This window comes from Brassica napus, chromosome A4, assembly GCF_020379485.1.
Source record: "Brassica napus cultivar Da-Ae chromosome A4, Da-Ae, whole genome shotgun sequence".
Lineage (NCBI taxonomy): Eukaryota > Viridiplantae > Streptophyta > Magnoliopsida > Brassicales > Brassicaceae > Brassica > Brassica napus.
In genome coordinates this window covers 5,874,109-5,891,475 of record NC_063437.1, presented here as the reverse complement: position 1 = coordinate 5,891,475, position 17,367 = coordinate 5,874,109, and the positions used below count along the sequence as shown (strand labels likewise).

Below are 17,367 nucleotides of genomic sequence, written 5' to 3'. Positions count from 1 at the left end.
AAATTTGGGTTTTAGGATATTGTTGATAATACAATTCAACGATTTACAAGATTTTATAAAAGAAGTTTTTTAACAAGAGTTCATCGCATATGTCTATAGGACAACATATAAATGTGTGAACTAAAGAAGTCTTGTGTTGTGTTATCCTATATTATTTGTAAGACTGTTGTCGAAATACATGAACACTATGCTTGGATAAGGTATCTTTAAGCCATGATTAGAAGTTCATATCTTCCTTTTATTAAGTTCATATCATTTTTGCTTTAGACTTCTCATTTGAACATGTCGATTTAAGAGAAACAGTTTAGATAGTGAACATTGAGTTTTTTGACAACTTAAAATCCTTTATAAATCTGGGTTTCAAGTAATTTTAGGATTTTCTTCCTTCTGTTTATCCAAAAATAGAATACGGTTGATTTGGACTTGTTATCTGAATAGTTCCGGCTAAGAGAGAGATTTTCCAATAGTACACTGCATAATAAGGAACTATAACCCCTTATAAATCTGTATTTTAGGATATTGTTGATAATACAGCTCAACGATTTACAAGGTTTTATAAAAGAAGTTCTTAAACAAGAATTCATCATATATGTCTATAGAACAACATATAAACGTGTGAACTCGAGAAGTCTTGTGCTGTGTTATTTGTAAGACTGTTACCGAAACACATGAACATTATGCTTGGATAAGGTATCTTTAGACCACGATTAAAAGTTAACATCATCTTTTTATTTCGTCTTGCAGTTAGATAGCAATGAATCTTGCACATCTTCATGATTGCCTCCAAGGATTTATGAAGTTGGAACAGAACCACTAGACAATCCAAAAGTGATTATCCAATCGGTGTCTTGGTCAATAATGTTAAGTGTTTTATAAAAGATTATAAATGTAGTTTTATAGGGGTTTATAAATTTATAAATTAGAGAGACTTATAATATGTTGTTTATTCTTTGTTACATCTTGTGGTTAATATATTATTTGGATTCTCTGAGGAATACAAACATTTGGTGACCCCAACATATCCTGATCTTGATGACATGGATTTTTACATTGTTGTGCAATTAGTCAACAAGGATATAAAAAGAAGAAAAGCTAATGGGAACGAGGATTTGTGGCTTAGTTTTTGCAGCATATGATGTAGGGCAATAACATATGAAAGAAGAGAAAAATGAAGAGAAAAGAAAGCTTAAGAGCAAATAAAAGTTTATAAATAATTTATAAAAATATATAAAACAGTATGTAAAGTTTATAAGCTATTTATAAAGGTTTATATATTATTTGTAAGAGTCTCAAAACCATTTATAAAGGATTATAAAACAATTAATAAAGTCTATAAACCATTTATAATTGTTTATAAAAACGTTATGAAAGTTTATAAACAATTAATATAGGTTATGGATTCAATTTATAAGGTTTATAGGTTTAGGAACCAATTAGAAAGTCTCTTAAATCATTTATAAGAGTCTACAGTAATTTATAAGGACTTATAAAAACAATTTAGAAGAGTTTGTAAAATTGTTTATAAGGGTTTATAAGGATATATATAAATAATTAATAAGAGTTTATAAATCATTTATAAAATTTACTAAAAACAATTTCTGAATTTTATAAACCTTTTAAAAAGGTTTACAAATTTTTTGTAAGAGTCTATAAACCATTTATAAAGGCTTATAAAACAATTTATAAGAGTATGTAAAATAGTTTATAAGGATTTATATGTAAATAATTAATAACTGTTTATAAATCATTTATAAATGTTTATAAAAACAATACATAAATTTTATAAACCATTTATAAGGGTATATAAATTATTTATAAAGAATCTATAAACTTTTTATAGAGGGTATGTAAACTATTTGTTTGTTCATGGCTTTATAAAGTATATCTTTTGTCTGTATTTTAATCATTTGATATGGAATCCTTACTTACCTTCATAATTTAGACACTAAAAACATCTGAACGACATGTTTCTTTACTTGAATTCTGGTACAATGTGTTATTTGTCTTCTTGTTCTCTCTTCCGTATAAGTTTCCCTTCATGTAACCCATTTGGTCACATAAAATATTGGCACAAAATCTAGACCATTCAACGTCAACCTAACCAAGCTTGATTTCTATTATAAGAAACAAAATGTAGTAAAAATGAGTACTCTCAATTACTTAGCCACAGAATAACAGACCATTTCATGGAAAGAGCAAGACTATGAGTTGAAAGGACTATATAAGGCTCTCATCTGAACATTAGAGATAATTCCTTGTTCTCAACAAAAAGTTGTCATTTCAAACATAATCTGAGAACATCAAGGTTTCTCCACATCACACTCTTCTCTTTTGAAAAAAAAAACGATTGCAGCCAAACTCACTTAGATGTCCAACTAACCTCTTCAAAGTTGCAAGTCTTAGGAGAGATATACGATTGTTTTAGTATAAGAGATGTCTGAAGAAGATGAGAGAGAAGATGGTGTTAAGAAGCCAACTGTGCAACTTTTATAAAGCTTTATAAATCTGCAATTCTTTGATCTCACAAACCACGTTCTTGTTCTGAGTCCCTCTTACTTCTTCAAACAGCTCACCAACCTCGTCGATCTTCAAAATCTGGACACAACCCAGTCACATATTATTCCTACGCATAAGCACTCACTTCCAAAAACAAGATTCTCTGTAATTTAACTCAGAAATGTGCACTTCAAAGTTCAAACACGTCAAATAGATTTGGAGTTTTACATAGATTCAATTGAACTAATTTACTCACTTGAACTCGGAAATCAAATCCACTGACACAAACTATCTTTAAGTTTGTCGATCGTGTTCACCGGAGCTTGTTGGTGTTCACCAGAGCGAGATTTGGTCGGATCAATTGGATATGGTCACTGGAGCGTCGTTGGTTCAATCATCATAACCTGATTATAAGAAATATAGGGATCAAGGAAGGAATAGAAAACATTCAACACAAAAAAAATCTCAAAACAAGAAAGATCAACAAAGACATATCAAAAACGATAATACATAAGCACTACTTTCTTCACTGATAAATATTTATAAGATTTTATAAACTTGAGATTTGAAAACTTCACGAGAAAAACTCCGTCTTCCTTCACAGAAACATATCGATTTTGAGAAACAAAAGTTACAATTACAGAAAGAGACGAAAATCAACATCTATTATCCTTAGACCTTTGTTAGCGTTTCTTAGCGTCGTGAGAGAGATCGCCGTAGCTTCGTCGGATCTCGCCGCAGCTTCGTACGTCTCGCCGTAGCTTCGTCGGATCTCTTCGTAGATTCATCGAATCTCGCCGTAGCTTCGTCGGATCTCGCCGGACAACTCTGCAGAGTCGTCCAATCTCGCCGGAGCTCGTCACCGCCGAAATCCGTCGCCGATTTGAATCTGAGATGATGAGATTTAATTATTATGAGATGTAGGAGAGAAGAGTTAGTCTTAGGTTTAATTAGTTAGGGGTATAAAGGTACTTTGCCAATTAAAATATTAATGGTAAAATTGATTAAGGTATAAATGAAAAGTGGTATCTCAAAAGTGCTATTTTTGGCAATTCCCCACCTTTTATAGATAAAGATCACATATTTCTAACTTAGTTTCAGTTTATAGATGCAAAAGATGTAGATAGATGCAATATTGACCTACCATTTGAATATACGATGAGCAGTTTATATAAGTTGTTGAAAATCATTTATCAATTATAATTTTAAGAGAAAATTTTTAGGATGTTTTTTCTAGTTTATTTTCACAAAAATAATCTTCAAAGAAGAATTTGACCAAAAGAAGTTTTATTAAATGGTAAATAATGGGTGGGATATTGATAGTGGAGTTTCAATTTTTTTTAAAAATAATTAAATATTAATAATAAAAAATAAAAGCAGACTATTTTGGTTTTTTATGGCTATTTTGGTGACAAAAATATAAAAATGACGATTTGAGAGAATTGTCCTGATTTAATCCATATAACAAATTACCAATATATATATAAATATTAAAATACATTTTCAGCATTTACTATGTTAAAATAGTTATACTTCTTGTATATATAACAATATATGAATATGTTTTATAATGAAATATGAATATAATCACATAATATCTTATTAATATCTTAATTAAATCATGAATTTACTATGTTTACGAAATTTTTTAAAATCATGTACTATTAATGTATGCTAAATTGAAAATATCTACTAAGAATATTTCAATATTTGGTAAATAAACCATTTTTGAAAACCTAAAATGGTCCTATTAAGGAAAATCACAATAAAAATATTTTAAAATTATCATATATGTAAATAAAATTAGTAAATAATTAATTATTTATATTATTACTTATAATTTGAAATATAAAATATGCCGGTAATACTTTAGTTTAAATAATATATAGGATAAAAACAATATAATCTTCAAATATGTTATTTCACGCATATATCAATTCATCTAATAGTTAAACACAAATATGATAAAATAATATATAATAAAAAGCAACAAATACATGTGATGGTTTGAAATTTGTGTTTGAAAAATTCATACAAACATTTAAATAAATGATTAATGTCAGAAATATATATCACTAGTGACCTAAAACAATTATCTATGTATATAAATGTGAAAACAAATATTCGCCCGATAGCACTGGTCAAGGTCCAATTATATCTAAAAATGTATATCTTGAAAATGTAGCAACATAAATAGTATGGACAACCTAGCAATAGCATATATGGTATACTATATTATCATAAATTAAATGATCTACTTTATTGCTTGCCCTTTGTAGTATACAGTAATGCTCTAATCAACCGGAACATATATAAAATAGGACATTGAAGTCAAGGATACTATGTGTTTTCATGCACCATGTGTAGTAAATGGTTTTTAAATTTAAATCATATTTAAAAATATTTTTTTTAAAGTTTTTCGATTTTATTATTTTTACCAATATTTTAATATATATCTTATTTAATTAAACATAAATTTAAGATAAAAATAATTTATTTATTTAAAATTATATTTAAGAATATATATGTATATATTTAAAATTATAATCTTATATAGATTTTTCTATCTATATATTTTGGTTAAATATATGTTAAATCAATTTGTATAAAATTAATGAAAAATTGATATAAAATTGTATAATTATCACAAATCAAAACTAAACAATATTTATAAAATTTGTAGATATATAAGAAACTAATTACTTTACGATAAAATTTTATTTTTAGAAAAACTGTAATTTCTTTTTGAAAGCTTTAGTAATAAAAGTTGTATAATTATAAAGATAAAATTAAATAATATTTCGAATTTTTAATGTTATATTTGAATATATTTATTTTAATGATGATGTATGAATTGTTACCATATTCTAAAAATTTTACCAAAAATAAATATCAACATTAAATGTAATGTATGAGTTATTACTATATTATAAAAAATTACCAATAATGTTAGTTTTTGAATAATACCACGTATATAGTACAAGATACTATAAAAGTACATGATATCACTCAAATTACACTTTGAGCAACTTTACTCTCTCAAATAAGAGATTAAGTTGTAGTATTTAAGGAACGAATTCATAGGGAGCGTGGACACACAATAGACTTTAGCAATTAAGGTTAAGCTAGACAATCAATATTAAAACAGTTAGCATGATGAATAAGGCAATTGTTCGATTGATTGATTGACGTTTGTAAACAATAACGAAGAAACGCTAGATCTAGGGATCTATCAATCAAGAGATTCAATACTAAAATCAAGGATACAAAGGGGTTTATAGGTTCAATTCTAGATCTCTGTTTAAATAAGTAAGTAATCCAGCTTCCGAATGCAATTACTAATCAGATGTCTAAATCCTATGTTTCAGCTGTTGCGTGTGAACAAGGAGCGAGCGTCGATCGATGTTATGGCCAGAGTGTCGATCAATGCTTCTTTAGACAAGCATTAACGATCTAATCGATTATGTTCAACTAAACTCTAGACCAACTGTCGTATGCGCCTAAGGTATCTAATTCACTCAGGGTTCGGGTTCCGTTAATCAATTGCACTTTTGTGCCTCTCAATTGTCCTATGATTCTAGGTTCAAACAATCAGTCACACTGCCGTGCTATTCTAACTATTCCAGATCCTATTATTACAAGCTACCCTAGTGTATAAATCAGTAAACAACCCTACCAATCGTAACAGATTATTAGTATGATATTAAGCTCATAAAATCCCTAAATTTAACATACATGATAGAAGAAACAAAAAGCATAGTCTATATAAATAATAGAATATAAATTAAAGGTAAAACCAATGGAGTTCCAAACAATATATGAAGGAGAATTGATCTTCTCTCCAACCCTGAAACTGGAGTAATTAATAAAAGCGAAGTAGTCAACAATGGCTTAGAAAATACATTCAGTAGGGTTCTGAATCATCCAGCGATATTATGATAACTTGTGGTAACGTATGGGCTTAAGTCGGTCATGAAATAGGCTCAGCCCGTCTTCTGGGATCACCGTCGATCGACACGAAGGCTGTGTCGTCGATCGACAATCACTCATCTCCTCGACAACTTCCTCTCGCGAGATAGACGTACAACTCTTCAGTAAATTGGGCGTAACTTCTGCTATAGGATGCTGACTGACCTCAAACCGGTGGCATTGGGAAGCTAACCAAAAGCTATATCCTTTGTCAAACATGGGCTCACTCGCACTGTGGGAAGGTCTCCATCCATAGCTAGACATCTGAAGCGTTTGTGCAGTTCTGCACCTCAAAAAGCTCTAAAATCATCAAAGTTCTCCAAAATATACACGAACCTAAAAACACTATAAAATATACTCCAAATACATATAATATACTATAAATATGTCATATACCATTGTCTGAAAGTGGTAAAATCCATAGTATATCAATACATAAACTTTAATAAAAGGTAATTGAAATATATAATAATTTAACAAAAAATGTGGTCTTGATGTTAGTCCAGGATGTAAGAGATCTTGGTGGTAACTGCTTAAGCCAGTGTGAAGCGTCTCCAGTGAGTGTGTACTTGAAGAGCTTGAAAAACAGATAGTCCTCAGGGACTCCATTGGCTTTAATGGCAGAAACCAAATCATTGAACCGCTCCAATTGGTCCATAGGATGCTCGTGTGGGAGACCACAATAAGATGTTTGTCCCACAAGTGTAATGTACTAAGGCCTCAGCTTTTAATCGTTCATCTGGATAGCTGGGGGACGAATAGCAGACCTGTTGGTGTAATATTGATCTGGACGGTTGTAGTCAGCCAACGTTCTGGGTCGAGCAGCATGTATGTTATCATCACCTATAGACTTAGCATTGGCTGCAGTGGTTTCAGCATCATGATCATGGATTACAGCCCCCAGGTCGTCTAATCTATAACCTTCTGCATTACGCAGATAACCCTCATGGTCATGTAGGTCTCCATTCTCGTCTCTCATCAGAACAAGTCGCAACCATATCTCGCGGATGAATGTCGATCAATGTTCGGATAGAAGTGTCAATCGGCGGTAGCTCACGAGTGTCAGTCGACGGGTCTGATTTGTTGTCGATCGATGCGGCGCATTTCTCCTTGTGTATTATGCGTTCTAAGCGTGCGGGATCTGAGAATAGCAACAAATATTCCTTGTTGCTTCTGGTACTGCTGAGCATGCACCTGAAAGAAATCAAGAAAACAATTTATGAAAAAAATCAGTAACAAGAAAACCTAGACTAAATTTAACTAATAAGATCTAATGGCGATCAAAGCTCCCCGGCAACGGAGCGATTTGATATCACTTAAATTACCCCAAGGAGTGATTTTTACTCTCTCAAATAAGAGTTTCAGTCAAAATACTTCGGGATCGAATCCATAAGGAGCTAGGGCACACAATAGATCCAAATCAGTTTATGATTAAGCTAGGCAAACAGAGTAAATCAATAAACAGCAGAGGCGAACAAGGTAATTGTTCAGTTGATTGATTGATTGAGCTTGTAAACAATGATGAGAAAGCAGCTAGATCTAGGGCTTCGGGTAATCAAGATTATAGTGATATAGAATGCTTAGTTTGTCAATCCTAGAACTCGAATTCTAATGAAAAAGTATTCTCGCTTCCGCATGTGAATAATTCCTATTGACTAAGTGCAATACCTCAGCTTCCGCTTGTTGATACGGATCGAATGTGGATCGTTGCTATGAGATTAGCGTCGATTGATGTTTCCTCAGGCAAGCTTTAGCGAGTCGATCGATAGGTTCACTACTCTTAACTAAATCATCTATCGCTTGTTTCTAGCAATCCTAGCTCAAGGGAATCTGTTATGGTGCAGAACCTACCATCGTAGTTGTCCACAATCCTAAAATCAAGGTTCTAGTTAGCTACTCCAGAACATAAGAATTACAAGAAATTCCTTGAAGGATGTCTATCACCTTAGCAGTTATATAGTTTGGGCTAATCCGTCATAACCTTATTTAAACCCTAAATCTAAAAAGTAAATCACTCAGACATAGCAAAGCGAAATATAGCAATAATTTGAATAAGATGAATAAATAGAATAGAGTAGAAAAACTGGAGTTCCAATACAGAGCTCTGAATGAGTCTTGATCTTCTCTTTTTTTTTGAACAACTTAATAATATAAAGATCAAATGGCCTCAGGCCTAGGTTGTGACAGAGTGAAAGAGACAAGCCTTAGCTAACATATCAGAAGATCCATTCTTTTCTCTTGGTACAAAGGAAATACATCAAAAGGAGAAAAACGATGATAGAACTTTGATGTCCGATAGAGCTCTGTAGAGGTTCATCGGCTTTGAAATCGAGTTGATCGTTTTGACAAGCGAAAGAGAGTCTGAGCGAAGCCAGATATTGGTGATGCCGATGTGATGTGTGTGGGAGAGTGCTTTCCGAAATGCTAACACTTCCGCCATGAGAGCCGACGAGACCCGAGTTTGGAACTTGCATCCATCCGAAGGAGAAGAAGAAGTGTCGAAGATCCAAGCAAGACCCGCATCTAGGGTCTCCTTCTTCCAGGCTGCATCAGTGTTGCATGTCACTGTACCGAGAGAAGGAGACGGGGGTCTTCCTGCGATCTGGGTATTCTTCGGCGATTTCAAGTTGGGGTCTTGCGCCTGTAACCACTCTCTGTCTCCAAATAGGGCTATTCTGGCAGTGGCTTGCACAGAGGCTGGGCGCGATTGAAAGATAAGCAGATTTCTTGTAGTCCAAATGTGTTTGCTATGATTCAAAGATAAGCAGATTTCTTGGATCTTCTCTCCAAGATATTAAAAACCCTAAATATGTTTGCTGTGAATATGAAAGTTTGAAAAGTAGATGTTGCCAAGACAATGGCAGAGCATATAAATATTAGGTTAAAGTCGGTAAGAGGTATTTCTGTAATTGTTGTGGGAATTGGGATATAAGTTGGTTGAGAACCAAGTCGGGCCTTGCTCGTTTTGCTTTCGATAGACGACACGGGATGTTTATCGATCGATGTGTGACTCTGATTGTCGACTCTGGACTGGTTCGACGGACAGCTACGAGTTTCTTCTAGCTTTATCTCCAAATTTCTCCAAAATCACCACATTGCTCCAAAACACTCTTAAACCTGTAAATACTCTAAGGGTATGAATGGTGACCAGGGAAAGGCGAGGAATAATGCATTTCCTAACGTTTCTAAAAAAATCACCATTCAGAAGGCATAATAATTCCCTCTCATTTCCTTTCATTCCTTTTTTTTTTGTAGAGAATTAAAGAACAAAATTATTCCTTGTCAAATTTGATAAGGAGCAACCATTTCTTTTCATTCCTGTTATTTTATTCCCGTACATTCTTTTTTTATTCGTTCCTCTTGTTTCCCGAATGGTCACCAGTCAGACCCTAAAAAGATTCCTAAACATAATAAATTGATTGCAAACACTTATATAACATGACTAAAAACTGGTAAAATCCATGGTATATCAAAAATACATCGTAATAATTCAAAATAACTAATACAATGCTATAATATTTGAGTTGATTACACTAAGGGACACTTTTTGACTTTCTATTACACCTAAACACTTCTTGCATGTGACACACTTTATTGTGTGCCAGCGATAGATTGTGGACAATTTTGCCCTTAATGGAAACCACGATTGTGGATGGGTGATTTATGGATGAGTGATGCGTGGTTGGATGATTTGTGGACGGGTGATATGTGGATGAGTGATGAGTAATGTGTGGACATGTGATGTTAATATGTTTATAGTAGATAACATGGACAAACTCTCTGTTTTGATTCCATAAAACTATACAATAATACGTGGACATAATAGACTCATGTACTAAAATTATACCATAAAACGTGTACACGGGTTCTCTTATCTCCAACACAAGCACTTGGCTTCTTCAGCCCAATTGATAAATTATCTACAATTAAACTTCAATCAAGATGAGAAAGAGATGATATTCTGAGTATGAGCAGAGAGAAAAATCAAAGAAGCGTTTACCTTCTGTCGGAGAGTAATAGATCTTGCATGTCAGAGATTTCTGATCTAAGTAATTTGCACTTTTTCATGATGTGGATGGATGTAAATTTTATTAGAGTTGAATTTAGATCCCGAGATGATGAATAGAATCGAATGAATATTGTCCATGTCTACAACTAGTTTATAATTTTGTTAAGATGTCCATATCCACAACTAATTTATAATTTTGTTATTCACGCTTTGGTGTACACGTCCATATTTAGTTTTGTTTACACATTAATATATATATATATATATATATGAATATGGATCTTAAAAGATAGAGAACTTTATATATAGTTTATTATGACAATTATTTTTGTTTAATATATTTCAGAACTTAAGATAAAAGTAAAAAAAAAACATAAAGTAGAATAAGAAAAATAATAAAATGAAATAAGAAGAGGAGAGATTTTCTTCAGTTTAGGGTCATAAGAATCTTTTTGACACGAGAAAGTGTGTCTCAAGTGATAAATGTCATGTAGTGTAATTTGAATGTGGAAAAATGTCTCTAAAGTAAAAAAAATTGGGTTATTCTGATAATATATCATCTTCAGATAGGAACCAGAATAGAACTGATACTCAAGGGTCTCGGAGTGCATCATCAAATATGATAAAACTAGGTTAAGACATGCGCTTTGCGCGGGAAAAACATTATTTTTCATTATATGTTTTTTACATATTATGAAAAATAAATATATATTGAATAATTAAAAATTAAATAATTATTACATATATAATTAAATTAGTGTAGACATATAAATTTTATTAATCCAAACAATTGTTTTTCTATTTGATAGGATATATAGTTAAATTTAAATGATATTAACGTATATAGTATATTTTTAATATTAATGTCTATGAAATGATGCTCTCTACTCATATGTTTTTCTTTATCATTTATATATTTTATAGCAAAAATAAATAAATTACTGATAACAAAAAATTTATTGTGGGATTAATAGTCATAACCATTTATATTTTTTAAAAATTTAGTTGTTAATGTTTGTTCAAAGCATTTATCGAAAAAAACTTGTTCAACTTAAATTTAAAAATTAAATATTTATGTATTTTATATGGTATATAGTTTAATTTAAAATTATATATATATATATATATATCTTTTAATCTTAATAATTAATTAAATTAAACTTTTTACTTATATGATTTTGTAATCATTTGTATCTTGTCATACCAAAATTTTTAAACTAGGATCACAAAATTTGAACGTGATTTTAACAATGTTTTTAATTTCTATTCGTTTTTAAAAATTCAATATATAACATATACAAAAAAAATCTAAATTTTTATCATATAGTTAATATGGTTGTTTAATTTATTTTAATAGTTTAAAATTAAACAAATATGATAGAAGATAAACTAATTTTTATCAAATCTTTGTTATTCAAAATCATTAATTGTCATATATATACTTTAGTAATATTAGGAAATTCTGTAACTTTTATTTAAGGAAATAATAGAAAACATTAATAATGAATTTATGGTTACTTTAATTAAAAACTTATTATATAATTAGATGGACCAACCTATTTTTCTAAAGATTCTAGGAATAATCCTAGTGATGACACGTGGATACAAAAGAAGTTGTAATATTTTTCTATTAATATATAGGGGATAGCCAAAACCGAACCAATAGTATTTCGGATAGATTCTGGTTTGAGTTTTTTTTTATCTTAGTAAAATGTAATACCAAAAACTCAAATGACCCAATAAAATGGATTCACTTTAGGTTTGGTTATGATTATTTACCCTATTGGGTATTGCACTCCTAGACTATCAGTTTGGTTTCGGTTCCTAGCCAAGAACTGATCATATATACCCAAATAATTCAAACTTTATATGTATCATATTAGTTATTTACTCCAAACTGTTAGTATTTAGAGTATTTTTAGTTTTTTCTTGGGTTTGAATATATTTTTAGGTTTTAATTATATTTTAAAATTTTGGGTCTCTTCAGTTTTTTTTTTTAATATCAATTATAATTCAGATTTTTGTTATATTTTTGAGGTTCCTTATTATTTTCCAAAATTAAATTTAGACTTATGACATAAAGCTAAGAATTTATAATTGAGATTAATAGTTTATTCATGGGTCAAATTCTCAAATACTCTTATAACTAATTTTTTTATCACATACTCTCACTTAATTTCATATATTTTCTGCACTATAATAAATTAAGATAATTACAGTTTTCCAGTTATGCTTTTCCCCCAGTTTCAAAATTTCAAAATTTGAATCTCATAACTGATTTTTTATTTTAAATTTTGATAATAGTTTTAATTCTCGAGGTACAACTTGGTAAACCTTAAATCCTAGTTATACCAAATTCTAACTTGACAATGGTACAACTTGGTATAATTAGGTTCTAGCTTTACAAAGTTGTTACCTAGACAATGATACAACTTGGTATAAGTAAATCCTAATTATACTAAGTTATACAGTTTTCCTCGAAAGATAGTATAACTTGATAAAACTGTTTTTGTTTTCTTTCTTATATTTTTACTTTTGGGGTTTTCATATGTGCTTGTAACTTCATAATTTGTAGATGTGAAGGAAATAGAATTAGAAGAAGAGAAAATCGACGAAGAAATAAAAAAAAATTCAAAGAAGAAGAAATCGAAGAAGATGAAAAACCTTAATAATGCTAGAAGGAGTAAGAGAAGATTGATCTGGAATTCTAAGGAACAAAAGGGAAAATCGAAGTAAAATCAGAGAACAAGAGAAGAAAAGTGATGAATAAGTAGAAAAAATCGCAACATAAAGGAAGATGAGGTAAGACAATAGAAGAAAAATGAGGAAAATCCCAGATGAAAAAATGAAAGAAGAAGGAAATGAAAAAATGAAATGGTTGTAAATAATTTAATTAGTTAAGTGATAACAAGGTTTTCATCACTTTTGCATTAAATTTTTTTTTTTTTTTATCAGCAAACAATGCACAGACTCATATTGACTCTGTGAACCAACTTGGAAACTCTGCATCCATGTGTACAACGAAAGACGGTTGATGCCGAGCACTACGTGCTAAGCTGTCCGCCTTTTGGTTCGCCGTCCTTGGTACATGAACGATATCTGAGTTGTGGAAGCTTCTTCTCAAAAGCTTGATGTCTTCTAAATAGGTTCCAAATGCAGGCCATTCCTCAGGTTCCGAAACCATCTTCACCAACTGAGAACAATCTGTTGCAAACGTAACCTGAAATTGTCTTAAGTTTCTCATGCATCCCATTGCCCAAATCAATGCCTCCACCTCCGAGTGAAGAGTGATAGACATGCTCGGACATTTCGTGCCCCTAACAATCCATCAAAGTGGTAAAGTACTAAACCATCCTTGCCCTGAGAACACAGCCTTATCTTTCCAAGAACCATCTATAAAACACCATCGTCCTGTATTCGTTTGGATGGAACTATTCTGTGTAACTGGTGCCACTCTCTGATTCCTTAAAACCTGAGCCTCAGCCCAAAGTGTTGATTCCAGTTCAGCCAGCTTAAGTGTATCTCGCGGATCAACATCAATATTACTAAACACCTTCTTATTCCGACTTTTCCAAATATACCATAAGATCCATGCAAACTGATGGTCATCCATCTTTGGATTAACTCTCCAAAAAAGATGATCCATATTCGCAAAGAAAGAACCTAGAGGGAAATTATTCGGATTAGAGGGTATCTTAGATAAGGCCCACACCTGTCGTGCTGGAGGACAATAAAAAAACACATGGTTTATCGATTCCTCCTGATCACCACAACGTGAGCAAAATATATCTCCTTGTATTCCTCTTGCATTTAGGTTCTTCATGACCGCTATACATCCTGAAAGTAGTTGCCATAAGAAATGCCTAATCTTCGGAGGACACTTCAATTTCCAGCAATAGGCTTTAAGAACATCAACTGTGGGTCCATAAAATTCTGGTGGTTTTTCCTTATCTGGATAAACTCTTTCCACTTGATACCCAGATTGGACCGTATATTTTTCATTGTTAGTAAAATGCCATCCAAGCCTATCATCCATCTGATTTGTACTCAAGGGAATATTTGTAATGATCTTAATATCCTCCGGGGCAACCAAAGTGCTTATAGCCTGTAAATTCCATGTACGAGATTCCGAATGAATTAAGGAATCCACAGTGAGATCCGGGTAACAGTGATTAGGGTTTTTATTTGCTGGTCTCGGGCGAGTGAATGGTAGCCAGGGATCATTCCATACAGATATAGATGACCCTGTCCCCACCCGTTTAATTAGTCCTTTACAAACCAGAGATCTAGCAGAAGTAATACTCCTCCAGCCATATGACGGGGAGTACGAGCGGATCGGTTCCATGGGTGAAGCATTCCTATAGTACCGTCCTTTAAAAACTCGAGAAAATAAAGTATTCGGTTTCTCGATCAACCGCCACAATTGCTTACCAAGCATCGCCGTGTTAAAATCAGTGAGATCCTTAAAACCAAGCCCACCATTATCTTTAGGAACACATAATTTATCCCATGATTTCCAATGCATACCTTTCGTGCCTCCACCTGGGCTCCACCAGAACTGAGCTACGGCACTCGTTAGCTTCTTCACAGTGGCCTTTGGTAATCTATATACAGACATCACATGATTTGGTAGAGCCGTAACCACTGATTTTATAATCACCTCTTTTCCTCCTTTCGTAAAAAAACGAAAAGTCCATCCATTCACTCTATTGTTCAATCTCTCTTGTACAAACCCAAACACTTGTACCTTAGATCCTCCAAGACTCTCCGGTAACCCTAAATAAGATCCCATTCCTCCTATATTCTGAATTCCCAAGATATCTCTCAATTCTTGTCGACAAGATTCTTCAATCTTATGTCCGAATTGAATTGAAGATTTCTGGAAATTAATTTGTTGCCCTGAGACCGTCTCATATTCCTAAAGAATCCTAAGAATAGTCTGACATTCTTCCTTTTTTGCCTTACAAAAGAAAAGACTATCATCTGCAAACAATAAATGAGAAACTGCTGGGCAAGCTCTCGCTACCTTTAGTCCCGTTAACTGTTTCAGACGTTCCGCCTTTTTTATGTTTGCAATTAGTGCCTCCGTGCACATAATAAAAAGGTAAGGATATAAAGGGTCCCCTTGACGTAATCCCCGTTGGGGAATTATCAATCCTCGTGGCTGTCCATTAATAAGAACCCTGTATTGAACCGAAGATATACATTCTCTCATTAATTTAATCCAATGCGGATCAAAACCCATTTTGTGAAGAAGAGCCTCAATAAAATCCCATTCTATCCGATCATAAGCCTTGCTCATATCGGTTTTTATCGCCATAAATTTGTTCTGACAAGATTTATTAGTCCTTAGTCCATGAAACATTTCCTGGGCTATAAGAATATTATCCGAAATTAATCTTCCTGCCACAAAAGCCGATTGAGTTTCCGATATTAGCCGTGGGAGACAAATTTTCAGCCGTTGACACAAAACTTTCGATATGATCTTGTAACCAACATTACATAAACTTATCGGCCTCAATTCCGTCATTCTTGTAGGTCTTTCCGTCTTTGGGATCATACAAATATTGGTGATGTTCAAACGTGAATCCAGCTTGCCCGTAACCAGAAAATTATTAACCAACTCTACCACATCCTTCTTAATAATATGCCAGGAATGCTGGAAAAAAAGAGCAGTCATCCCATCCGGCCCTGGCGCTTTTTCAGGGTGCATCATGAATAAAGCCTGTCGAACCTCCTCTTCTGTTGCTGTACGCATTAATATTTGATTCATTTGTGGAGAAATGGAGGGAACAATCTCATCCAGAAAACTATCAAATTCCATTGGATTAGTCGTAGCAAACAAACCCTCAAAATAATCCACCGCTACCTTTTCAACTCCACTTTCACCCGTAATCCAATTACCCAATTCATCATGTAGACCCACAATTTTATTACGGATCCGGCGTTGTTTTGTCAACGCATGATAAAATTTGGTATTAAGATCTCCTGATGAATACCACATATTCCTACTTTTCTGGTGCCAATATTCCTCTTCATCCCTATAAGCCTCTTGTAATTTCCGAGAAACCTCAAGAATCTCCTCTTGTGTTCTATCATTATCTGTCTGAACTTCTTCTAACACCTGCTGAAGATCTTTAATTTTATCCTTTCCATATGGTTGATTATCCTTGCGCCAGGTAGATATTTCATGGCGACAGTTGCTAATTTTTGTAGCAAAATCCTCAACCCGTCCTTCCTGATTCTCCAACCAGCCTGACATTATTGATTCCATCAGACCCTCTTGACCAATCCACCTCTTATCGAACCTAAATTGTCCCCTTTTTCGTTTATTAATTTTATCGTCCAAAAAGGCCACCACTGGGCGATGATCTGATCCCACCAACCTTAAATATTCCGTATGAGAACATGGAAAGAGTGTGTGCCATTCCTCATTCGCTAAAGCACGATCCAGTCTACATCTAACCGTCACTGCCCCTTTTCCTTTACCTCTTCTCCCTTGCCAGGACATAGTATTACCCCGAGCCGGAAATTCTAATAATCCACTATTCCTTATCATATTATTAAAAGATATAAAAGATGTTGGACATCTCACAGCTCCTCCATCCTTCTCATGATTCCCGGTGATCTCATTTAAATCGCCTATAATAAACCAGGGTTCCGATCGTGATATTCCATACCGAGTCAACCTCTCCCAAACCTGATCCCGCAATTTTGGGACCGGATCCCCGTAAACAAAAGTAAGAAAAATTTGTTTCCCTTTCACCACCGCCTCGATATCTATCATCCTATTACTAGAATATAAAATCTTGACCTGATGCTCAATATTATAAAAAAGAGCTAAACCTCCACTTCTCCCAGATGGATCCACAGTAACCAGACTATCATAGCCA

The 17,367-nt window shown here is 32.8% G+C and overlaps 1 protein-coding gene across 1 annotated transcript; it reads right to left on the bottom strand.

Moving 5' to 3' along the window:
- Positions 1 to 8,722: 8,722 nt before the first annotated feature.
- LOC125608140 lies at positions 8,723 to 16,736 on the bottom strand. The gene is made up of 7 exons (XM_048778086.1): positions 16,545 to 16,736; positions 15,208 to 15,278; positions 15,002 to 15,078; positions 14,906 to 14,959; positions 14,187 to 14,719; positions 13,469 to 13,667; positions 8,723 to 9,162 (listed from the first exon to the last, which is right to left on the bottom strand). Exons 1-7 carry the CDS (start codon positions 16,734 to 16,736, stop codon positions 8,723 to 8,725), a joined length of 1,566 nt encoding a protein of 521 aa, XP_048634043.1.
- Positions 16,737 to 17,367: the final 631 nt, after the last annotated feature.

Coding starts and splice junctions, on each gene's coding strand:
- LOC125608140 (XM_048778086.1), bottom strand. CDS start 16,736: ATGTCAGGCTGGTTGGAGAATCAGGAAGGACGGGTTGAGGATTTTGCT. Junction 15,079..15,207: donor TCTAAGGTACAAGTGTTTGG/GTTTGTACAAGA, acceptor GTCTGTATATAG/ATTACCAAAGGCCACTGTGA. Junction 14,720..14,905: donor TTTTAACACGGCGATGCTTG/GTAAGCAATTGT, acceptor GGGTGGGGACAG/GGTCATCTATATCTGTATGG.